Genomic DNA, 22,715 nt, shown 5'->3' on the forward strand with positions numbered 1-22,715 from the left:
CCAGAGAAGGGCAATGTAGAGAACTAGGGCTGTTCAGTGTAGAGGAGCTCAGGGGAGACCTTACTGCTCTCTACAACCAGAAAGGAGGTTGTGGTGAGGTGGGGGTCAGCCTCTGCTCCCAAGTAACAGTGATAGGATGAGAGGGAATGGCCTCAAGGTGCACCAAGGGAGGTTCAGGCTGGATATTAGGAAGAACTTCTTCTCAGAAGGAGTGGTGCTGCAGTGGCACAGGCTGCACAGGGAGGTGGTGGGGTCAGCGTCCCTGGAGGTGTTCCAGAACCGCGTGGATGTGGCACTGAGGACACGGTCAGCACGGTGGGGACGGGCTGGATGACGTATGCGTTTACCAACCTTCAAGATTCTGTGATTCTACTTAAAACCAAAGGCGGCACCACGGCCCTCCCGTTAACGAGACGACCCCAACCCCCGGGTGGCGGCACAGCACAGGCGCACCACGGCCACCCCGCCGTTGCGAGGCGCCAAGCCCCCGCCGCCAATAGGGTGAGCCGGGCGGCGTGCCGACAGCCAATGGGAGGTGAGGAGGCGGGACTTCCGGCTGCGGTTGCTAAGACAGCAGGGGCTCTTCCTTAGCAACCAGTGCGGGCCGTGGCGGCGGTGGTGTAGGTGAGGCTGCGTTCCGCTCCCGGCCTTCTTTTCCTTCCTCCCGGGGCTGCTGTTTGGGCTCCGGGCCTGTGGTATGCGTTCCCGAGCTACCCCGGCCCTAAGCCGCCTCCGTGCCCCATGGACGCGCCGCGTGTCGGGGCAGCGTTGTGAGGATGATGCCGTGTGACGTCCCGCGGTGCCTCCGGGCTCGGCTTGGGGATCGGCTCGTTGCGGAGAGCTATGTGTCCTGGGGTGGTCCCGCCGGCACTCGTGTGCTCCCTTTAACAGGGTCACCTCCGCTTCATGTGAGCGGGAGGGGAGGCACCTCGTGGTGAGGGCGAAGCCGCAGCGGGATGCTCGGAGTTGGCTGGGCTGCAGCGCCCAAGACGTGGTTGGCTGCTGGCCTGGAGCAGCGACCTGGTGTTACCCATTATGGGAATCCCCAGCTGACAAATGCCCCGAGGGTGAGAATAGCGAGTGCCCCAAAGAAGCCTGAGATGTTCCTGTTGAACGTTCTACCCAGATGTACATGCTGTGTACATGATCCTGTTCCTCAGATCCATTTGTGCTTTGTGGTGCACCAGGTGTAGTGGTCGGTGCCCTCTCATCACTTATTGGAAGCATTGCCCTGACTTGGCGCATCCCTCAAACTGGGCTGGTGCTTCTGGGAAATGCTGCACTCCTGAAGTCTCGCTTATGGGAAGTGATGCGTTTTTGAAATTTGCTTGCATTAATATGCTTTGAGAGCTCTGAATGCATGATGTGTGAAGAAGCTACTGCGGTACAGTGAGTAAGAAGAGGTAGGGACAGCATTTTTGTAATAGTTTGCGCTTTCCATTTTAATGCAAAGCTTTCTTCCTGTCTCCTATGTGTTCTTTGTTTCTGTTAAGCAGTGTCCTCTGGGCCAAGAAGCTTCCCCTTGTGCTGGTCCTCAGAGCCGCATTCCCTGAGCCATCTGCACTTCAGTGCCTTGCTGAGCTCCATCGCAGCCCCCTTCCCCTTCCTGTGGTCACTGGAAAAAGACTATGGCTGACCCTGGGGAGGGGAAGAAGGAGGAAGCTGATTATAAAAGACTGCACAGCTTTCCACTGATTAGGGTAAGAAGGAGAATGGGTTACACGTTTACCAGTGTTAGCAATATGCAATGCTACCTTTGTTCTGCCCCACCTTCCCAAACAGGATTTCTCCCACTGACAGCTGCCATGGGGCCGTGTACCCTAAAAGTTCCCGGTTCCCTATAGAGATTTCAGTCTTACCATTTCTCCTGCCTGTCTGTGACCACTGTCAAGGGAACTGGTCAGCCAGGGGAGGTGTGGCCTAGGGCAGTCCATTTAACATTCTAAACCTGCTGCCTTTGGAACGCTATGCTCAGGCTGATGGATACAATTTGTTTTTATTTTGTTTAGAGGAGCGGGAATAAGTGATCTTAGCCAGCCAGATAGCAGAAAAGACTGTGTAATTTACACTTCTGTTCTACTTATAGCCATAATTAAGGATGGCTGAAGCAGTACTGTCTTTCTCTTCATCTCAGCACTGAAAAACTAGCAGTGGTATTTATCTCTTCCTTTAAGGTACGCTTACTTAATTAGTCTTGTTGTTTAGAAGAGAACAATTCTGTGTGGATTGGGGTGAAGGAAAGAATGGACAAACTGTAAATAAGCCATATTCACATTAATCATTCTAATGCTTGGTGTTCTGACAAGCCTGCATTGCTGGTGATGTTCTGCATTAAGCTAACACTGAATGTCACGTGGAGTAGCTGTCTTGTGTCCATGCCAGCAGCCTGGGCTCCGTGACAGCGTGGGCAACATAAGGGCTGTTTTCTTTTTGTCTTATGTCTAGCCTGTATTCTTCTGCTCACTTCCTCTTTCTTGTTTGCTCTTTGCAGCACTCAGACATGCCTGAGGAGATGCGAGTAGAGGCCATGGAGCTGTGCGTCACGGCGTGTGAGAAATATGCCACGAACAATGAGGTACGAGCTGAGCCCATCAGGCCAACCTTCATTTGCTGTAGCTCAGGGAATCTGCAAGAGCAGGGCTGAAGCTGTAGGGCACAGTAGAATCACATACCGACAGGTTACTCAGTTTCTATACTGAGCAAGGGCAGAAAGAGACAGCTTGGCTAGATCTCAGATTTAGCTGCTTTTGTGAGTGAGATCTGTACTAGCTGTTTGCTTTCATGCAGGAAGCAAAGATGAGTCACAGAGTGATGCTGCCTCACAAACCTTATCTCCTTCCTTCCCTGTGAGCTTCCTCTCTGTTCGTAAAATGTCCTCTCTCTGTCCTGAGAGCTTGTTTCAGAACTGTGTGGAGAAGATCCTGTCCCATAATATGTGTCCATTTGTCAGTGTTGACCAAGATCACCCCCACCAGTGCAGGGAGGGGACTTATTTTGGGAAGGAGCAAATGAAGCTTTTTAGGTACAGTCTGTTCAGTCTTCTCTGTCAGCTTTCAGCCTCTTGAATGAAATTACTGAGAACACGTAGATGGAGTGATGGAGGACTTACAGTCTTTTGAAAAATTGCCCTCCATCTTTGAGCTTTAAAGATGAATGAGGACACGCTTGCTCAATGGGCAGGGCACGGATTGCTTCTGCCAGAGGAACACTGTGCTGGAGCGAGGCAAAGCCACAGATAAGCAGGAGATACCTTCTGTCCCCTTGTGCCTGAGACACCAAGAGTCACTGCAAAAATCTTCCTTTCTCCTTTTCTAGATCAACCAGGGTGTGATTTTAGAGAAGCAAGCCTTCTAAAAGTCAGCCTAATTTTAATGTTTTGGTAATTAGCTGAAAAAAAATATATAAATGGACTCGTGTAAAAATAGCTGCAGCTTAGTGACCTGAATCTCTTTCCGTGCTCAGTGTGCCCAGCGTAACTCCACCACCGTCAAAAACAGCTCTGTCTTCTCTTAGACTATGTGAATGAGAGAAATCCTTGCTAGATGTAGTTGTTTAATTTCTCCTGGCTGCTCTGTTGGAAGCTGCTGCAAACAGTAAGCTGCTTTACCCCTTGGCACAGCTCTGAGGAGCTTCCACTTTGCTCAGTGTAGCTTCCTGTTGCCTGTGGCTTGAGTACCTTATTTAAAGGGAGAGGAAGAGCAGGGGGATGTTTGCACAGAAACTCACTGCTTGCTGTGTCTCACCCTATACTCTCCTTTGTTCTCCAGAGCGCTGCCAAGATGATCAAAGAGATGATGGACAAGAAATTTGGGTCTTCCTGGCACGTGGTGATTGGGGAAGGGTTTGGCTTTGAGATCACTCATGAGGTGAAGAATCTGCTGTACATGTTCTTTGGTGGCAGCCTGGCTGTGTGTGTCTGGAAGTGCTCCTGACATCTGGCCGGGTCCCAGACTCACTGCTTACAGGAGATTTCTTCCTTCACAGATTTTGTACACTCTGGAGGTGGGGCTTTATTTTTAATAGTTAAAACATGGAGATTTCTTTCCATACTGATGTAACGGTTCCACGGGACGCTTATATTTGGGATGTGTGTGTATAACTTGCTAAGCCTGTCCTCACTCGTGGGATTTCTAATCTGTCTGTGGCTCTTTCTTTGGTGTTTGAGCCTAAATAAGAAGGAGGTGGTTGAATAAGCAATCTCATGACACAGCGTGCAGCAGCATTATGAGAGGAAAGAGGAAGAGAAAAGGTGCTATCTAGTCCTATGTTTTCTCCTCCCACTTGTTTCACATTGTGTCCTCTATTCTCTGCCTTCCTGGCTACGTGTGGCATGGTTCTGACCGGGGCCTCTTTCCTCTTTCTGAACACTGGTGTTAACAGCACCACCTTCCTCTGTACTAAAGGACCACACAGAACTGGCTGTGTCAAGAATGTCCCTTTGGGTTGTCTGTGGAGGTGTTAGCTGTGGGGAATTGGGCTCGGTTTACCCTTTTCTGCTTGATTTGGGAGGACAGCTGAGCTGCCTGGATGTAGGAGGCTGCTATGCAAGCTACCCCCTCCTTTCTCACCCACTGCACGCTGAGGTGGCACTGAAACACAGGCGGCTGTCGATGCCTGGGGAGTGGGTGAGAACTCTTCGTACAGCTTGAATGCCTCCCTGTCAGTTCCTGGGGGTGTTGCGAGTGCTGTGTACTTTCAGCATCTTGTTTGGAGGCTGGTAGGGGAAGGGGGTGCCATGTGAGATAGCACTCGGTCATCAGAAACCTAACGTCCTTTTGGACTCGCTTTTTTAGCCTTTCTTCTTTTAAAGCTGTCAGTGTTGGAGGATGGAATGAACGTAATTGTATGTTACGTATATGGCTTATTTATATAAATCTGGGGAACTGTGTTTTTTTTACAATTAAAAAAATAGTAAATTGTCCTTCTCTGTGTTTGTTCTAAAGTGAAAACCCAATGCGGAAGATGAAAAAAGAAAAGTAGCTCAGGAAACTAGGAAGTAAGCAAGAAATGATGTAGTTCAGGAAAAAGCTGATGGCAGCTCTCTACCCTGCTTGTTTGCTGGGTGACTCCAAGGGAGCAGAGAAGCACTCTTATCCTTCCCATTCAATTCCTTTTGTTGCTGCAAGCCTGCTGAGGGAGGTTACCAGGTCCACGGTGCTGCTGACCCACGTCCTCTGAGTAGCACCAAGGGTGTGCACCTCTGCCCAACCAGTGTGCATCTGCTCTGACCTTTGGGGTCTGGCATTTGTGGTTTCTATGATTTTTTTCAGACTTCCCTCTGAGAAGGCCACCAGCAGTGCTACTGGCAGCTGATGTTTTATGAGAGGCTGTACTCAGGTCCATAGTTTAATTCCAAAGGCCTTTTCTGTGTTAGGGCCTGCAGCAGATCAAACATGGAGGGTTTTCCGTTTCCCTTAGTTCCTTCTCTGGATCTCAGTGTGATGACAGAGACAACTTTGTGCCACTTGAGCATGTCAGGAACTCTCCTGCAAGGCAGGAATTGGGGTAGTATAAGACCACAAGAAATCATTTCAATTTTGCACCATCTGTGCTGGCTGGGCCCCACATCCTGTCATGTAATTCTTCACTGATCAAGTGGAAGGGACTTGTGAGGTAGTGGGCAGGATGTATAACTGCTACCATACCTGCCAGGTGCCAGAACTGTGTGGTCTGGACGACTCCACATCCATTGAGCTTCCTGTTGGTGTGATTACTCTGTCTCATTCCAGCTGGCTGACTTGAAATGAAAATAGCACTGTTGACTGGCACTTGCTGCAGCTGGCAGGTGGAAAAGCTGGTTTTCTGTTCCAAAACTTTCCACCTCCTTTATGTTTTATGTCTGTACATCCAGATGAAAAGATAAAGCCACTGTCTTTGGAATGCCCCGTGCTCACTGGAGCATAGTGACACCTTCAGCAGTACCCTGGTCTCCTTAATGGTCCTTCTTTCACACTAATGAATAATTAACTGCTGTGTGCATGCCTGCAGACAGGCTGGTCATGGGCATCTCTGTGGGGTCATGCTGACCTCAGCATGCAATCTCTTGGCCTTTCAACTGCCCTGTTATCAGTTTGGCCATCAGCTGACCAAAGCTAATGTCTCCATGACCTGCATCTGCAACAGGCAAATGCTGACTGGTCCCCAGCATCCTCGGAGCAGGAGCACACAAACAAATCGAGGTGAGCTAGGTGTGAATTTGCAGCAAGTCAGTTCCTACACTGCAACTCCCCCAAGGTAAGCAAGTGCAAGGTGGCTCACAGGAGAGTGGCATGCTATTTTTGTTTCCAAGGATAACAGCTCTCCCACAAGAACGTACCACAAAAAGCCACCCCATTTTTGAATGCCTGTTATATGTGAAAGTAGAAACCTCAACTTTCTGAAATTCAGCTGTGTGCGTCAAGGCCCCCAAGTATTTGGTAGGATCAGTTTTCCTGCCCATTGCAAGTGAGTCATGCTGCACTGGCTCCTGTGCACTACAAGAAACTCCCACTCTCCTTTTGCTGTGGAACTAGAGCACTTTGGGGCACGCCTGTAATTCACAGGGCAGTAAGGTTCATGGACTGAAGATGGTCCCATGTTGTTGCATGTTTTCCTGCAAGTAACCACTCTACCACTGATGCTTTGGAGGCTACAACATTTTGTGACTCTAAAACTGTCATCTCTTGCTGGAGGTTTTTACCTCAAGAATTTTTCAGCAGAAATCTGGGGAGGTTAGCACTGGATGTCTAGCTATTGTTTCCCCGTCTCCCTATTGTGTCTTGCCACCTGCATATCGCTGCTATTGCCATCAAAGCATCGAAGTGAGTCAGATGTGGAAAAGGAGATGAAAAGCTCAGGGTGATCCATCGGTGCCAGTCAGAATGACCCTTTTTATCCATCTATCCATCCCAGCAAGCCAGTGTGCGGCGGTACCAGCTCAGGGGGCTGTGCTCATGACTTCATCCCTCCCTACCGAGGGGAGATGGGGAATGTCTTTGTCGGCCTGCGTGGTGGGGAGGCTGCTCTCTGTGCCAGCAATGGAAGTGTCCTTGGGTGTTAGGGCTCCTCCTCCATCCCAAAGATGACTGGAACCTGCTGCGAAGGGGTGAAGAAGCTGGAAAAATGGAGGAAAGAGGTGCAAATTCAATCGCTTCTCTGTGATGATGTCATGGCAACGAGGTGCAGTGATGTGCTGTCAGGCAATCAGGGCAGGCTTTGAAGCTCCCCAGCTCTTCCCTGTTGCTGTAGGCTCGCATCTGGCTTGCTGAAAAATCTTTTGGTTAATATTTAATGCCAGCATTGAAGTGCTAAGGGTGGTGAGTGCCCCACCTATTCCCCCTTCCTCTACTTTCCAATTTGATGCTAAATTAGGGCTGGGGAGCAGGGGGGATTATGACTCGCTATAACGTGGGGGCAGGTCTTCTGGTCAGACGGGTGGCTTCAACCCATACTGGGGAGAGAAGGCTGCAGCAGCTCTGTGCTGCTGTCCCCATGCCTGCAGCAGCCCTTGGAGCTCGGCAGGAGGGAGCTTGCCTACATCACAGACCTGTCCCAGTCTTTAGGATGCGGGAAGGATACCTTTATCACCCTACCTCCCTGCAAGCCTAGTTTGGAGCTGATGCTGGGCCACTGGAAGGGGCAGGGGGTCTCCCTCTCCCTTTGCTCTGCCAGAGCTGGCTTTGGAATAAAGAAATCCATGGCCCCTCTCCCAGAGCTGAACCCAGCTCCTCTGATGCAAGTAGTTAGCACATGTTTTTGTTGGCTTTTTTTTTCTCACTAAGCAATGACCTAACGATCCTGTGTTCCAGCCACAGCCCCTCCTAGGCGCCTTCTTTCCAAAACGTGCATCCAGACCGGATCCAGCAAACCCCGCGGTGCAAGACGCCGTGTTCCCTTCCCCGGGGGAGCCATCTGCTCCCCTCCACCCAGCTCCTTCTGCATGGCTTGCAGCTCGCCAGCCCTGCGGGAAGCTCTTGCTCCTGTCGGCCATACTGTTTGTGCGTGGCAAGGGGAAGGAAACGCGGTGCTGTCTGGATCTGGGGCGGCTGGCGATGTCAGCCGGAGGCGGTTTCCAAGCAACTGTCGTGCCGCGGGACGTGGAGAGCCAGGAACACCATATTCCTGCTGCTCGTGTGGGCTGGACAGAGCCAGCACGGGGCCGGGGCAGGGAGCAGCACGAGTGAAAGGGTAGTGCAGGGCCGTGGCACGAGAGGAGGTCTCCAGCCCTGTTCCTTGCCTGCCTGCCTGCAGCGAGGGGACCACGTGATGTATGTGACTTCACGTGTCCTCTGCATCCTTTGGGAGATTAAAAAGAGTGAAACGCTTCTCCAGCTTCTATTTATCCTATTTATTTTACCCACTGATGGGCAGTTGCACACAAACATCCTTGAATAGATGGAGAGGTGGTAACATTGCCCTGGCTGAGCAGAGGGAACAAAACTGGATGACGAGTGCGTGGATGTTGGCATGGCGTGAACCCAGCAGATAGGATGGAGCTGGGGAGTGGGGCAGAGGTGTGCAAACAAGGAGTGAAAGCAATGTGAGCTGGGCAGGGAGAAGCCCAAAGAGGTGGGCCAGCTCAGGGCACCTGCTTGATTTCCACTGCATGGGTTATCTGTGACCATCTGTGTCCCCACCTGCAGCTATTGATTTTGGAACTTGCCCCATTCATGCTAACCTTGGCACCACTAGCTCGCCCCTTATAAATCCTGCTGCAGCTCCTACCCCTCTCTCTGTCCCGTTGCTCGCCCAGCTCTGACCCCTCACCAGGGCCTTCCCCCAGCTCGGCTTTTTGCTGCAATGTTCTAGATCCAGGACAGCTCTCCCCAGCTTCTGCACAGAGATTTGGGGCAGCGGACGCTCTGACTCTCTTTGCCCCGTGTGGGTGCCTGCCCCTAGGTGAGGAAGGATGCGGCGCCAGCTGCAGACACTTGTCCAAAGGAAGTTTAAAGTCCTCCTCCTCCTGCTGCTGCTCCTGGCCCTCCTGCTGCACGTGACAATGGACTTTGCTTTCCCTGCGACTCGCAGGCTCTGCAACTGTGAAGCTTTGGGTACCCCCTCAGGCAGCCCTTTGCTGCCCAGCCCTGAAAAGCTGAGCCTGCGTATCCTCCAGGACTTCAGTGGCAGCAACGGTTCCTTGGAGAAAAGCTCCCAGCTGCAGGGAGCGGGGCCATGGAAAAAGGATGGGGACGTGGAGATCCAGGACCGGCGTGGAGATATCAGTCCAGCATGGGTCAAGGGATCCAAGCTGGCTGCTCTCTTTGAGCATCCCCTCTATAACATCCCGTTGCCGGAGGTGAAGGACAAAGACAAGCTGTTTGTCGTCAACCCCATGGAGAAGTTCAGCCTGCAGAGCAGTGGGAGCGATGAATGGTGAGGAGTGGGCTGGTCTGGGGACATGCACAGAGGTGCCTGAGGGGACAAAGGGCAGGGAGCAAACCAATTATTTCCTTGTTTGGCTCAGCATCCCACCTGGATGGCCCCAGTGCCTCAGATCTTATCTCAGCCCCGTTTCCAGGCTGCTGCCTGGGGGAGCTGCAGGGAGCCTCCTGCTCATGTGGCACATGGTGAAGTCCAAGGAGAGGCCTGAATTATTCACACTGTTATGTATGATATCTTCTAGGTCATCTCCTCCTCTCCCAGCCCTGGTCTCTCCCTGTAAATTTCTGGGAACTCCCCTCTCCAGACTTCTGATCAGTTTGATCACCCTCTCTCCCCCACCTCATGTTGGAAATGTAAAACCCCAAATATCAGCTGGCTCTCGACATGAGACCACGGCAATCCCCTGTTTCTCAGGGCACTTTCTGACCTCTTTAGGCTCTGCTGGGAGGTGAGCTCACCACTGCTGGGTGCCTATTTTTGTCCCTGCACTACTAACCTCTAATTAGGAGGGAAGATATTAATGGAGTTACCATGGGTAATATGCAGCAGATTCCTTATGGAAAGCACACCTTCTGGAGGTGAAAATACTGAGAGGAGGGGACTAGATAACCCAAATTCATCTCACAGGAAGACCAGGGGGTGCCATAGGCCAAGCCAGGGGGAGTCAGTTGCAGGTGGGAGCTTGGGATAGGGCTGGAAAGCATTCTATTATGGATGTGCTGTGTCCCCCTTCAGCTGTGCGTAGCTGATCACACACCTGGGAGCTGATCCCCTGGGGTGAGATCAGCTGGAAATTACGACCCAGCTGGGAGACCATAGGGACTTTCTGCTGGGGACACGAGGGTGGGCATCAGCTGCCTCAGGGGCTTCCACCACCACTCAGGCCTTGTACTGGCTCTTCCCAGTAAGGGCCTGGGAACAAGATCCCATCCCAACTAAATGTTGTTGTTGTTGGGGTGGTGGTGGCTGTCGGGCTGCAGGGTCAGCAGCAGTAAAGCCGAGACGGTCCTCCCGACAGGAAAGACAGCCTACGACACCTACCCCACCTGGCTCAAGTTTCACGTTGGCATCAACCGCTACGAGCTGTACCCACGCAGGGACCCCCTGATGCCCACCCTCCTGCAGGACCTGGCCACCATGAAGATCGTCAGCTCGGGTACGCACCCCTGTCCATGCCCCTGTCCCTTTGGCCTGCCCACCAGCCCCAGTCACCCTCGTGTGCCCCCTTCCAGTGCAGAAGCCCGGCGGTACCCAGCTGAAGCTCATCATGACATTCCCGAACTACGGACAGGCCCTCTTCAAGCCCATGAAGTGAGTAGAGCTCGACTTCAGCCCCAGAGCTGGAGGCCCCTTCCCCGGCTGCTGGCAGCCGACTCGGCGCAGCTCGTGATGGGGTAGTGACCTCCAGTGGTGGGAAGGAGAAGATGATCCATGAGGACCACTTCACAGCCTTTGTCCCGGTGGGATTTGGGGCCACACAGTGCAGAGGGATACACACCTGTGCCTGGCTGTGTCTCGAGTGGCACCAGGGACGCAGCACAAGGGGTGGTTTAGGGCCAAGTGGGAGGCGATCCATTCCTTGGCCACCATCCCTGCCTTCATCGAATTTTCCCAGGCAGAGCAGGGACCAAGAGACCCCCGCCGACTTCTTCTACTTCTCAGACTTTGAGCGGCACAATGCGGAGATTGCAGCCTTTCACCTGGACAGGTGGGTTCTCGTGTGGCCTGCGCCCAAAATGGGCTCTCAGTCCTGAGGGGCTGCCCTGTGTTTGGTGGGAAACGCAGACAAAAATCTCCCCTCTGGGGCCTGCAGCCTCCCAGCAAACCTCACATCCAGCCCTGGCCAAGAAATGGCTCCTTGAGCCACTTCTTCTCCCTCTATTGCAGGGACACCTGCATCTCACGGCACTTGTAGTGTCTGGGTGTAAAAGATAGGCTCCTTTTAGCAAGAAATTGTGCAGATCCTAAACTGTGTTTTAGGATCCTGGATTTCCGACGGATCCCACCAGTTTCTGGCCGCTTGGTGAATATAACAAAGGAGATCCGGGACATCACGACTGACAAGAAACTGGCCAAGACTTTCTTCATCTCCCCAGGTGAGCTCTTGCCAAACTTTGTCTCCCACACCAGGGCAGGCATCCATCTGGGGATGACTCCAACTGCCACCGTGTCCCCATCCACGGGGGTGGCTCTCGAGGAGAAAGGTCACCGCGCTACTGCTTTATGCGTGCGGCATGGTGAGCATCTTCACCTGGTTCAGTCATCAACCTGTGCTTTGTCCCCCACGCCAGCGGGCAACGTCTGCTTCTACGGGGAGTGCTCCTACTACTGCTCCACTGAGCATGCTCTGTGTGGCAAGCCAGACCAGCTGGAGGGCTCCATGGCTGCGCTGCTGCCCGACAAAGCCTTGGCCAAGCGCCGCTCCTGGCGCAGCCCCTGGCGCCGCTCCTACCACAAGAGCAAGAAGGCTGAGTGAGCTGGGACATGGGGGGACACGAGGGGATGCGAGGTGCAGGGGAGGGCTGCCCAGGTGGCCCCGTGGTCTCTCTCATGGACCCATTGTCTGTCCTTTGCCTGCAGGTGGGAACTGGACCCCAACTACTGTGCCCAGGTGCGCCGGACACCACCCTACGACAGCGGTCATCGCCTCCTTGACCTCATTGACATGGCAGTGCTCGATTTCCTCATGGGTGAGTGCGTCCCTCAAGTTTCTCCTCACTTTCCAGTAGCTGATGGGAAAGGCAATGGCCAGGCTTTGCACCGTGAAGGCACTCTGCCTGCTTGTCCCCATGGCCATGTCCCCACCTGATTACACGTTTTGGGCTGGGGGCCTGTTGTGTACACTGAGTCACAGAATTGAGTTGAAAGGGACCCTTAAAGGTCATCTAGTCCAACTCTCCTACAATGAATAGAGACAAGGGTGAGGCTGCTCTGCTCTGTGCTGTGACAAAGCTGGGGAGTTTGTCTCTTGCCAAAACTCAGCACGAGATGACACTGAACGGGACTTGGCATCCCTGCTGCCACCCTCTCCTCACCCTTTCAGGCAACATGGACCGGCACCACTATGAGACCTTTGAGAAATTTGGGAACGACACCTTCCTGCTTCACCTGGACAATGGCCGCGGGTAGGACAGAGGGGAGCACCCAGCCACCCTAAACGGTCAGAGCTGGGGCTGAGGGATGCCAGGAGTCAAAACGAGAGCCACCACAGGGTGAGGCTACCTTAGGTTTCTCCCGCAGCTTCGGCACGCACTCTCGTGACGAGCTGTCCATCCTGGCCCCGCTCCAGCAGTGCTGCAGGTAAGCAGTTCCCACCAACCGTGTTCCCACTGGGGAAAACCCACCCTGACGCCGAGCTCTCTCCTCTGCTTCGGCAGCATCAAGAAGTCCACCTACCTGCGGCTGCAGCTGCTGGCCACCGAGCCCTACCGCCTGAGCGAGCTGCTGCGGGAAGCGCTGGCCACCGACCCCCTGGCGCCCGTCCTAGCTGAGCCCCACCTGCAGGCCCTGGACCGGCGCCTGGGCAAGGTGCTGGCGGCCGTGGGACGCTGCCTGGCCACGGTGGCACAGTCACACCACGTGCTGGTGGACGACACAGGGCCGTGGCTGTGACACAGGGACGGAGATGTGGTGTTGCGTCGGGTGATGCAAGGAGAGACGGGGCGGGCGGGCGCGTTATTTAAATAAATAGGTCAGCCTCATGGAGAAAACACGATTTGGGATCGCGGCCAGTGGGGCTGTTTTTCCAGTCCCAGATTCACGTGGTATGCTGGCACGGCCGTCCCTCCAAATCCTTTTAGGAAAGAAGGAATGTGCATAGAATCACAGAATGGTTGCTTATGGAAGGGAGCTCAAAGCCCACCCATTCCCACCCTGCACCATGGGCAGGGCTGCCACCCACCAGCTCAGCTGCCCAGGGCCCCATCTAACCCAGCCTTGAACCTCCAGAGATGGGGCAGCACAGCTCTCTGTGCAGCTGTGCCAGCACCTCACCACCCTATGAGTAACGTATTTCCACCCAAGACCTAACCTATATCTGTTTTAGTTTAAAGCCATTCTCCTTTGCCCTATGTAAAAACTCAGTCCCCTTTCCTGCAAAATCGGTCCCCCTGCAGCCTTTCCCCAGCCCGCAGCCTGCTCCTAATGGGGCCGTTTGTGAGTTTCTTCGTGGCTCACCCAACCCACTGTGCTCATCCCTGCCCACGCTCTTCCCACACCCACTCAAAGATCCCGGCGGGCGCTGCATCCCGCCCGCATAGGTGGCTGTAGGATCCACACCGGGCCCAGCACCATATATAGCGGCCGGTTTATCCCCTAATCCCGGCCGGGGTTAATCCGCGGTGGGTTTGCGTCAGCCGGGACAGGTGCTGTGGGACGGGGGTTTCGTGCCCCATGGTGGGGATGGGGGGTGGGGATGGGTTCCTCGGATGGTGACGGGGCACCCCAGGACACCGTGCGGGAAGCGGCAAATTGGGCGAATTGGTCGCTAATGAGATACGGGAAGGGGGGATGGAGGGGGGAAGCAGCGGGCAATGGGGCCTGGGAACGGCACGCGGAGATCGAGGCTAGAATTAATGGGCTGGAAGGAGAAAGGGGGGTGGGGGGGGGGGAGGGACAAAACCGCAAAGAAACAAGGAACAAAAAACCCAAGAACTTAAAAAAAAAAGAAAAGAAAAAAGGGAAAAAAAAAAAAAAAAGAACAGCAGACAAAGGCGCACTGTGTGCGCTGCACGCGGGGACGCGCCGGGCGCACCGCCTCGTGGGGCCCCCCCACCCCCCCCGGGGCTTTGGGGCGGAGCATTGGGGCGGGGCGGGAGCGGGGAGGAGGGATGGGGGGAGAGGAGGAGGAGGAGGAGGAGCGGGAGGGGGGGGCCGTGTCTTGCAAAACAAAAGGGAGAGGAGCGGCGCGGGGAGCGGGCGGCGGGGGGGGGGGCTGCGCTGCTGCTGATCTGCGGCTGTCTTCGGCTCTGCGGTGGGTACTGGGGGCGGAAAGGGGGAGGGAGGGGTCTTCGGAGGGGTCCTGGGTGCGTGGGAGTGGGGATTCTGGGGTGGGTGTGGCGGGGGTTGAGTTCTGGGAGCGAAGAGGTCTTGGGGCGAGGGGGGTCCTGGGTGGGGTGTGAGGAATCATGCTCATGTCTCGGCCGTGAGGCTGCGTGGGATGGACCCACGTGGGGGAAGGAGGGGTGGGATAAGGGGACAGCGCAGCTGTCACTGCCCCATGAGCAGGTGCCCCTGGGCGCGCTCGGGTTGGCCTTAGGCGTCCCCCAGCACGGCGCTGCTTAGGGGTGTCCCCGAGCGTGGCTGCCCCGCCATGACCCTGTCCCCCCACCCCCCGTTGTGCCCCCCAGGTGAGCCGCCGTCCCCCCGCCATGTCGCGCCGCAGCCAGCGCCTCGTCACCTCGCGCCTCTATCCAGAGGATGAGGACAGCTCCAGCTCCGCGCTGGGCGGCCCGCAGCTGCCCTTCAAGGAGAGCACCGCCAGGTTCGGGTGCACCGTAGGGACGTGGGGGGGTCTAAGGTTGGGGGGGGTCATGCAGCCAGCAGCATTGGGCCCAATGGAGGGAGGGAGGGAAGCACCGCGAGCGCCGTGCCGGAAAACCGCAGCGGTGCAGGCGGAAGCGTGGCCGGGGGCTCCCCACCTTCTGGGGTTTCGCAAAGCAGCGGTTGCGCCGTGCCGAGCATCCTCCCAACCCCGCAGCGCTCCCGTCCCCGGCACCATAGCCGTGACGCCGACCGGCTGGTTCTCACCCCCCCTCACCCCCTCCCACCCCCCATGTTCACGGCAGGACGGCTGCGAGGAGGAAATCGAGCGGCACGAAGCGGCTGTCGCCCGGCCCCAGCACGCAGACCTCCTACTACAGCGAGTCCCTGGTGAGCGAGTCCTACCTGGGGGGCGGCCGGGGGCTGGCCGCGCTGGACGATGCCCTGGATGGCAGCACTTACTGGGGTGAGCCTGTCCTCCCGTGGCATCTGTCGCTCCGACCACTTGGGGCACTGCAGTTGTTTTCTGAGTTGTTTCTATGGGTTTTTTTGGGGGGTGGATAAACAGGAAGGGAGCTCTCCACCAGGAGGAGAAGGGATACGGGGGATACGGAGTCCAGCAAGGTCAATGGGCTGCTGGAGAGCCGAACGTATGACACCTACACCTCCTCCTCCGGGTACTCCTCGGAAGACGACTACGCAGGTAGGAATGTGGTGGCGGGATGCTGGGGACACCTCTCTGGGACCCTGTGCCAAGTCCAGGGATCTGGGCTCCATTCCATGTATTGTTCCCTCTCCTCACGTGGAATCCCAGAATCATTAAGATTGGAAATTATCTCTGTGATCGTTTAGTCAACCTCCAGCCCACCCCCACTGTGCCCACTTATCATGGCCCCAGTGCCACATCCACACAGCTCTGGAGCACCTCCAGAGATGATGACCCCACCACCTCCCTGTGCAGCCTGTGCCACTGCAGCACCGCTCCTTCTGAGAAGAAGTGTTTCCTAATATCCAACCTAACCCCCCATTGTGCACCTTAAAGCTGTTACCTCTTGTCCTTATCTCCTTCTAGGTCAGCTCTACTCTAGCCACAGCAGCTCAGGATCAGGGCTGAGGACTGCTGCCTCCAGGGTTGGCTCCTTCCTCTGGCAGGTGTTCACTGCACCAGGTGGGTGAAGGCCTGAGGAGGACGGGGCTTCTCTGAACACTTCTCCTGTACCTATGTGGAGGTTTGGCAAACCCATGGGGCTGCTTTGCTCATGCGTCAGCTTGCTGTTGACTGTGTAGCAGTTGATTTTGGAAATCTTAGGCAGGGAGGGGCAGGGATGCTGTGTGTGCAGGTTTTCTTCCTCCAAAGAGCATCCATGGAAGCAGAGGGGGTATTCTGGGGTCACTCTTGAGCTTCCTTGTCTTCCCCCAGCCCGGTTCTTGGGATGGTTCCTGACCTCTGTGATCAGTGCCTGGCACCACGTTACTGGAGGGGCTCCCCAGCTACAGCGTGTCCCTTTGTCCAGGTGAGTGGGACCCCAGCCCCATGAGCATCCTGCCACTGTGGGATGCAGCCCATAGCCCTCCTTCTTCCCCACTCTGCAGGCGATACCCACGGCTGAAGAAGTCCCTGTGGTTGCTGCTGCTCCTCTTGCTCCTTGCTGCAGTCACCTATGGTGAGCCCACCTACTACCCCCTCATCCCTGGTGCGATACAGGGCTGGAGAGCCATCATCCCTCTGCTGTACTCAGGATGGGATGGCAGTGAGCTCAGCGCTACTGCCCCCATCACCATCCCTCTGTTGAACCATCTAAACCTCTGTGTGTCCAGGAGCGTGGTACCTGTACCCATATGGCCTGTCAGCACACAGCCTTCCCATCTTCTCATGGTGGGGAGTGGGACGCCTCTCCTCCAATGACGTGCCCGGGGCACGGGACATGACTGCACTGGACCAGGTACAAACCCACACTATTGGGGCAGGATGGCTGGGGCCAGGCACCCAAGGGAGCACTGTACCTGTGGGTGCAGCCCCTGAAATTTAGTACATCCCAAAGATAGAAGGAGGGGAAGTAGTAATGGGGCACAGCCACCCCTGTAGGTCTGCAAGGCTGCATGGCATCCTCCTTCCCATCACAGGGGTTGCGGGGGGAGCAGCAGCTCCTGGCCCGCTTCCAGGCCCTGGAGAAGCGTTTCGAGGTGCTGGAGGCTGCCGTGTCACGCTGGGAGCTGGGGGTGGCTGCGGGTGAGCCCCCACCAACTGGAGACATGCTGGGCCTGCTGGAGGGGTTGCTAGGCCGCCGCCAGGCCAGCATGGAGGAGCGGCTGCGCAGCGACATGACTGGGCACCTCCAGGTGAGGGGAGCGGGGTGGAGCGGGCACGGGGATGTGGTGGGGTGGGTTCTGATGTCTCTCTCATTCTCACCCCGCAGGGTGAGCTGGATGCTCTGCGGGCTCAGCTGCAGGCCAGTGTGGACAAACGTCTGGGGAAGATGGCGCAGGCCTCACAGGTGAGGGATGTGCACCCCACGGGGGGTCCTCAGGGCTTGGGGGACAGCTCTCACATGGATTCTTGTGCCTTTGTGCCAGCAGGAGATGGAGGCCCGGCTGCAGAAGCTGAGCGAGGAGTGGCAGAGGTATCAGTGCTGAGTGTGGGAAGAAACCCCACTGTGGGGCTGGAGCTTAGGGTGGGGTCTTGGGCTGTTTGGTGGTGCTCAGTGGCATTTCTCTCATTGTGGTGGTGGTGGCACAGGTCGGTGCAGGAGGATCTGCAGGGCCGCTGGCAGCGGGCGACGGGTGAGCTGCAGCAAGAGGTGTCAGCGCTGAGGAGGGAGCTGGTGGGGCTGCGCTCCGACCAGGAGAGCATGGGCAAGCACCTGGAAGCCGTGCTGGAGCAGATCAAGGCAACTCGGGCTGATGTAAGTCCGGGACCACCCGCTTTTAGGGACCCTCACCCCCACCTGGGATCCTCCTTTGAGGCAGAGGCGAGGGTCCCTGCCCCACAGCTGAGCCGTGTGCCGTGCTTCCAGGTGGAAGCGCAGATGCCAGCATGGATCAGCCGCTTCCTGGCACAGCCCCGGCGGGACGATGGCACAGCTGGACTGCTGCTCCAACGGGAGGACTTGCAAGCAGAGCTGCGTGCCCTGGAGCTCCGGATCCTCACCCAAATGCGGGAGGAGCGTGGGCTGGCAGCACGGGACAGCATTGGTGTGGCCCTGCGGCAGGGGGGAGCCGGGGGAGTGACAGAAGAGGTGAGTAGTGGCCGAGCCATGGGGACGTGGGTGGGGATTTGCAAACAGCCAAGGCCACCTTGCTTGCCCAGTCCTTTGCAGTGCTGCTGAGTCATTTGGGGCAAAATGTTGCAGCAGGATGACAGCAAAGGAAAAAATGAGCCTGTCTGCTTTGGAAAAATTTGTTGGCAGCTTCTTGCAGAGGAGGGAGGGACCACACAGGACTGGCAGTCCCTACACCCCATACAGGCTCTGTGCACTCGGTGACTTTGGGACATGGAGCTTTGGGGTCAGCTCTGGGGGTGCCATGTGGCCCTGGGCCTGCTCTGTGTCCCCCTCCTCATCCATCAGCACTGGGAAGGGTGAGCCCTGCCAGCCCAGGCTCTGCCCCTTCCTTGCACAGCACTTCTCGTCCCCGGGTATTTTTAGCAGCCTCTAATGAGGCTTTGCAGCCGAGCGCACGCCTGCTCCTTTTTGCTGCAGTGATTCATCACTGCCTGTCCCGTGAGAAGGGCCCTGACCTCACAGGCTGGAGATGAGGACAGGGCCCTATAAGCTGTGACCGGGCCCTTCTTTATCCCCACAGCAAGTGCACCTCATTGTGGACCAAGCACTGAAACGCTACAGTGAGGACCGTGTGGGGATGGTTGACTACGCCCTGGAGTCAGCAGGTAGGAGGTGGGGAGGGGGTGAGCTGGGGGTAGCCAGGGAGTGCTGGCACTCTGCTTTACCCCTGTGCTCCTCTCTCTATGCCAGGGGCCAGCGTCATCAACACCCGCTGCTCCGAAACCTATGAGACAAAGACAGCACTGCTGAGCCTGTTTGGGATCCCTCTGTGGTACCACTCACAGTCCCCACGTGTCATCCTGCAGGTGGGTGCTGAGGGCAGGTTGAGAGCCCGGGGCTGGCATTGATGGGAGGAAAAATGGTGCTGATGGTGATAACGTTGCTGCTGATACCTAAGAGCTGGTGTTTCTTTCCTACACACATAGCCAGACGTCAACCCTGGGAACTGCTGGGCCTTCCGTGGCTCCCAGGGCTTTGCTGTTATCCGCCTCTCCAGCCTCATCCGCCCCACAGCCGTGACACTGGAGCACGTCCCCAAAGCACTGTCACCCCAGGGGACTATCCCCAGTGCCCCCAAGGACTTCACCGTCTATGTGAGTAGGGCCATAGTGGGAGGCTGGATGGTGGGGAGCACCTTCATGGCCCCCATTCTCCGTCCTAATTACCCCTCTTTCTTTTTTTGTGCTCCCTGTAGGGCCTGAAAGAGGAGCGAGAGGAGGAGGGCCTTCTCCTGGGTCGTTTCACCTACAACCAGGACGGTGACCCCATCCAAACATTCTACTTCAAGGTGAGGCGCGGCGGTGTTGTTGGAGTGCTGGCCACGGGAAGGAAGTTGAGTGACAGCGTTGGATGTGGGGAGGTCATGGGGTCCCTCTGTCCTCGAAGCCTTTAGCCTGTGAAGTGGGGCAGGGGCTGATGTCCACCTTGGGCCTTTCGCTGGGAGGCCATCTTGCCTGCCTCTTCCCGCTTATCTTCTCCTTGGAGATCTCCAACACCTGGGCATGACCCCGGGTGCCCTGCTGGGCCCGGAGATCCCTTCCAACCCAACTGTCCTGTGACACATCTCTCCTGTCCCCCAAGGGTGACGACGTGGGCGCCTTCCAGCTGGTGGAGCTGCGCGTGCTGAGCAATTGGGGCCACCCCGAGTACACCTGCATCTACCGCTTCCGCGTGCACGGGGAGCTGGTGCTCTGACCCTCCCGCTGCCGACGGGGCTGGGATGGGGACGGGACCGTCCTGGGACGTGGGAGGCTGCACTGCCCTTCGCCTGCGCTGCTGCTTGCGGAGGAGAGGACTTTTTGCCTGCAGGGGGGTGAGGCGAGGACATCCCGTGCGGATGGCTCTCGGTGCGTTTCGGACACTTTTTGACTTCTGAAGCTCATTTTTCTACTGGGGCTGCGCCGTCCCCTTTTTTTTGGTGGCACATATAACCTTCCCACAGCTGGGATGGGGTTGGGAGGAACCCCGTGATGCGCTTGGGGCACCGTGCAGCTCCCCTCCATGTTTCTCAAGATCTTAAGGACCTCAAACCCTTTGATGCTGGGCAGGCAGAGGGGGACCTAAGACAGTATTAATTGAGCATTGTAAAAGGAAAGGTTTGGGGGCAGCAGGAGGGGAGAAACGGGGCAGGTGTGGGCCACAAAGCTGGCCCTGGGCTGGGGTCCATGCACTTGGCCCAGCAGCTGTGTTGGGTCCCAGTGTGATGCTTGGGTTCCCCGTGCCTGGGGCTGCCTGTCCTGCTCGCTAAGCTTGAGGATGCTACATGCAAACCTTGCCTGCTTCCCCTTTTGGGTTTGCTCTGTTGTATTTTTTTTTTTTAAGGGGTGGGACTGTTTTCCAGTTGGGCTGTCCGGGATTTATGATTATTTTTTTGTATTAACAAAGGGAAAAAACAGCTTTTTCCACGCAATTTCTACTTACACTGAGGATGGGCTGTGATGTGATTGATAGCACTCGAGTGAGTGGCTTTGCCTCGCAGTGGGGCCAGAGCTTGTATCGTACACTGTAGGGTAAGCTGCAATAAGAGGAGTACAGTTGGGCTGGGGGCAGGGCCCCACACCGGGTGCTAGCAGGACATCCTCCGAGCTCTGTACTGGCACATGTGTATAGAGGCAGCTGCTGCTGGGAGCTGTTGTCCTGGGTACTATTTCTCCTATCTGGTTTGTGGGGTGGGCCGTGGGGTGGAGGAGGCTCCCTGAGCCCCACAGGACCCCCCCCACAGCCTCAGGTTACAGCTCAGCTCATGTTCTGGGGTCGTGTTTCTAACCGCTTCGTTTTTCTCTTGCATTTAGTTGGCAAATAACATAAGCTGCAGGGCCTATGTTGGGGTGTTTGAGCCCTGTAAGATGCTGGCATCATCCTCCCAGGTGCTGAGCACTGATCCTTGCTCTAGGAGAAGCAAGGGGCAGAGAGGAGAACACAGGGCTGTTGGCTCTAGGGGAGCAGGGCGATGCTGTCCCCATCTCCAGTCAGTGAAAATGGCCCTGTTCTTGGGGGAGGGCAGCCCTGCAGACAGGGCACTGGGGAGAGAAATAGATTTGCTCCTATATTGAGCACAGAGCTTCAACTTTTGGCATCTGTGGCCCGAGTTATTTTAAGCTTGGCTGCAGCTGCCTGCGAGCAGTGACGCTGGTGAGCACCCAGAGCTGTCCTGTGTTTATCTGAATAAGAAACGAGCAGGGAGGCACAGCTCTCCTCTGCATTAGGGCTGTCCCTCTGCTGGAGGAAATGCCATAACCAAGGGCTGGGGCTCTGCTCTTTCCTCTGTTCCCCTTCCCAATGCTCTCAGCTTGCCCCATTGCAGTGTTACAGACCCACCCTGCGCCAATGGACTGTTACAGGCAGGAGATGTACTTAATGCTGTAGCCTGTTGCAAATGCTGCACTGTTTTTGTTCATTGTATTTTTTAAAAATCAACAGATTGTAATTTATGCCTATGCAAAGAAAGAAAGACCAAGACAAATAAATTATATCAAAACTGCTGTAAGGTGGGTGGCTGGTTGGTGTGTCTACAGGTGGGAGCATCACTGTCGTAGCTATTATTTGTGTATTCTCATATTCAATCCTTCTCCAGCTGCCGTGCTGTGTACAGGAATGCAGGTTTGCCCAACACCCTCCCTTAGAGGCCTGAATTCCTTGGTCCACTTAAGCCAAAGCTTGCAGCAGTGAGTTTCCTTCAAGCAGTGCCACAGCTCTGTGGTGTGACCTGGGGCTGCCCCGGCCTTGGCTCTCTGTTGCACAGTTCTCTATGAGGCTGCTTTGTGTCTGGGGGAAGGCTCTGACACAAGGACGAGGTCCCCATTCCACAGAGAGGAGCCTCTGCTCACCGAGTACAGCAGAACTGTTAAGCCTGGCATTTCACCACCACCACCACTGAGAAGCACCAACTCTTACGCAAAGCAAATGCCGTAGGGGCTCAGCTACAGCAATCCTCTGGACTTTGCTCCCTGCTGCAAGCACGGCCTCTTCCTGCAGCCAGCAAAGGAGAGCAGTGCCAGGTGAACATACTTGTGGTTGCAAACGTTGCTTTTTCCAGAAGGACAAAAAGCCACGAGCCAGCCTTGATCCTGGAACAAACTTCTTTAAAATTTATTTTATAGATCACGCCAGCCCGAGTGATCTTTGAATGCTGGTCACAAAAGAGATCGCACCGCCTCCTTCACCCGAACCGAAGTGAGCCCTCTTCCAGGCTCGGCAGTCTCCTTCATTTGGAGCACAAGGAATGGAGAAAGAGAAAACCGCCGGGGCCCTCCACTCCCCTCAGAGGCAGAGGGAGGTGCTGCTGCTACAGGGCCAGGATGAACACGGCAGGTGCCCGTGGTTCCCTCTCCAGGAGAGCGCTGGTGTTTAGGCACATAGCTGGGAAAGGACCGGCCGACTTCCCCGCTGCCACCCGTGCTCAGGCCGCTACAGTCTCTAAGGCAAAGTACCTCCTCTCCGTGGTGTTCCTCACCACACTGCTTCGTGCTTTCAGAGCGCTGCCATCCGCATCAGGAGATGAGCCCTTCCCTCTCAAGCCCTACTGCCTGCACTTGAGCCTACCTCCAACCTTGGCTTTCCAGCCTACCTGAAGCCACGCAGCGAATGGAACGA

The 22,715-nt window shown here is 55.9% G+C and overlaps 3 protein-coding genes across 8 annotated transcripts; all 3 read left to right on the forward strand.

Annotated features, from left to right (window-relative positions):
* The first annotated feature begins 1,474 nt into the window (after positions 1–1,474).
* On the forward strand, positions 1,475–5,082 carry DNAL4 (dynein axonemal light chain 4). The gene is made up of 3 exons (XM_065741287.1): positions 1,475–1,700; positions 2,492–2,575; positions 3,768–5,082. The coding sequence occupies exons 1-3, from the start codon at positions 1,629–1,631 to the stop codon at positions 3,930–3,932; spliced, it is 321 nt and encodes a 106-aa protein (XP_065597359.1). The 5' UTR covers positions 1,475–1,628; the 3' UTR covers positions 3,933–5,082.
* Positions 5,083–8,882: 3,800 nt separating this feature from the next.
* LOC136051718 (extracellular serine/threonine protein kinase FAM20C-like) lies at positions 8,883–13,055 on the forward strand. Of its 4 annotated transcripts, none has more exons than XR_010622487.1 (10): positions 8,883–9,351; positions 10,341–10,516; positions 10,593–10,671; positions 10,976–11,068; positions 11,341–11,456; positions 11,652–11,832; positions 11,941–12,050; positions 12,404–12,520; positions 12,601–12,660; positions 12,738–12,751. XR_010622487.1 is itself a non-coding variant. In XM_065741288.1 (10 exons), exons 1-10 carry the CDS (start codon positions 8,888–8,890, stop codon positions 12,970–12,972), a joined length of 1,596 nt encoding a protein of 531 aa, XP_065597360.1. In that variant the 5' UTR covers positions 8,883–8,887; the 3' UTR covers positions 12,973–13,055. The 4 variants fall into 4 exon arrangements, 3 of the variants coding, with proteins under 3 accessions (XP_065597360.1, XP_065597361.1, XP_065597362.1); XM_065741288.1 differs by having other exon boundaries at positions 12,404–12,485; positions 12,738–13,055; XM_065741289.1 differs by having other exon boundaries at positions 10,598–10,671; positions 10,980–11,068; positions 12,404–12,485; positions 12,738–13,055.
* Positions 13,056–14,279: 1,224 nt separating this feature from the next.
* On the forward strand, positions 14,280–21,330 carry SUN2 (Sad1 and UNC84 domain containing 2). 3 transcript variants are annotated; one of them, XM_065742917.1, is made up of 18 exons: positions 14,280–14,332; positions 14,709–14,842; positions 15,147–15,307; positions 15,410–15,544; positions 15,914–16,009; positions 16,262–16,355; positions 16,435–16,505; positions 16,660–16,784; positions 16,966–17,181; positions 17,259–17,336; positions 17,416–17,462; positions 17,579–17,744; positions 17,856–18,077; positions 18,643–18,727; positions 18,813–18,928; positions 19,049–19,216; positions 19,318–19,410; positions 19,704–21,330. In XM_065742917.1, the coding sequence occupies exons 2-18, from the start codon at positions 14,730–14,732 to the stop codon at positions 19,815–19,817; spliced, it is 2,100 nt and encodes a 699-aa protein (XP_065598989.1). In that variant the 5' UTR covers positions 14,280–14,332; positions 14,709–14,729; the 3' UTR covers positions 19,818–21,330. The 3 variants fall into 3 exon arrangements, 2 of the variants coding, with proteins under 2 accessions (XP_065598989.1, XP_065598991.1); XM_065742919.1 differs by having other exon boundaries at positions 17,419–17,462; XR_010622558.1 differs by lacking the exon at positions 19,704–21,330 and having other exon boundaries at positions 19,053–19,216; positions 19,318–19,408.
* The last annotated feature ends 1,385 nt before the right edge of the window (positions 21,331–22,715 follow it).

The sequence above is a fragment of the Cyrtonyx montezumae genome, unplaced genomic scaffold (assembly GCF_038088225.1).
Source record: "Cyrtonyx montezumae isolate F1298 unplaced genomic scaffold, pur_monq_1.0 scaffold_3, whole genome shotgun sequence".
In the NCBI taxonomy this organism is placed as follows: domain Eukaryota; kingdom Metazoa; phylum Chordata; class Aves; order Galliformes; family Odontophoridae; genus Cyrtonyx; species Cyrtonyx montezumae.

Bases quoted from the DNA above. Each gene is read 5' to 3' on its own strand.
- SUN2 (XM_065742917.1), top strand. From the start codon at position 14,730: ATGTCGCGCCGCAGCCAGCGCCTCGTCACCTCGCGCCTCTATCCAGAG. The intron at 16,356-16,434 runs GTGAGTGGGACC...CCCACTCTGCAG, and splicing joins CAGCGTGTCCCTTTGTCCAG to GCGATACCCACGGCTGAAGA. The intron at 18,728-18,812 runs GTAGGAGGTGGG...TCTCTATGCCAG, and splicing joins CTACGCCCTGGAGTCAGCAG to GGGCCAGCGTCATCAACACC.
- DNAL4 (XM_065741287.1), top strand. From the start codon at position 1,629: ATGGCTGACCCTGGGGAGGGGAAGAAGGAGGAAGCTGATTATAAAAGA. The intron at 1,701-2,491 runs GTAAGAAGGAGA...TGCTCTTTGCAG, and splicing joins ACAGCTTTCCACTGATTAGG to CACTCAGACATGCCTGAGGA. The intron at 2,576-3,767 runs GTACGAGCTGAG...TTTGTTCTCCAG, and splicing joins AATATGCCACGAACAATGAG to AGCGCTGCCAAGATGATCAA.
- LOC136051718 (XM_065741288.1), top strand. From the start codon at position 8,888: ATGCGGCGCCAGCTGCAGACACTTGTCCAAAGGAAGTTTAAAGTCCTC. The intron at 11,069-11,340 runs GTGGGTTCTCGT...ACTGTGTTTTAG, and splicing joins GCAGCCTTTCACCTGGACAG to GATCCTGGATTTCCGACGGA. The intron at 11,833-11,940 runs GTGAGCTGGGAC...CTTTGCCTGCAG, and splicing joins CACAAGAGCAAGAAGGCTGA to GTGGGAACTGGACCCCAACT.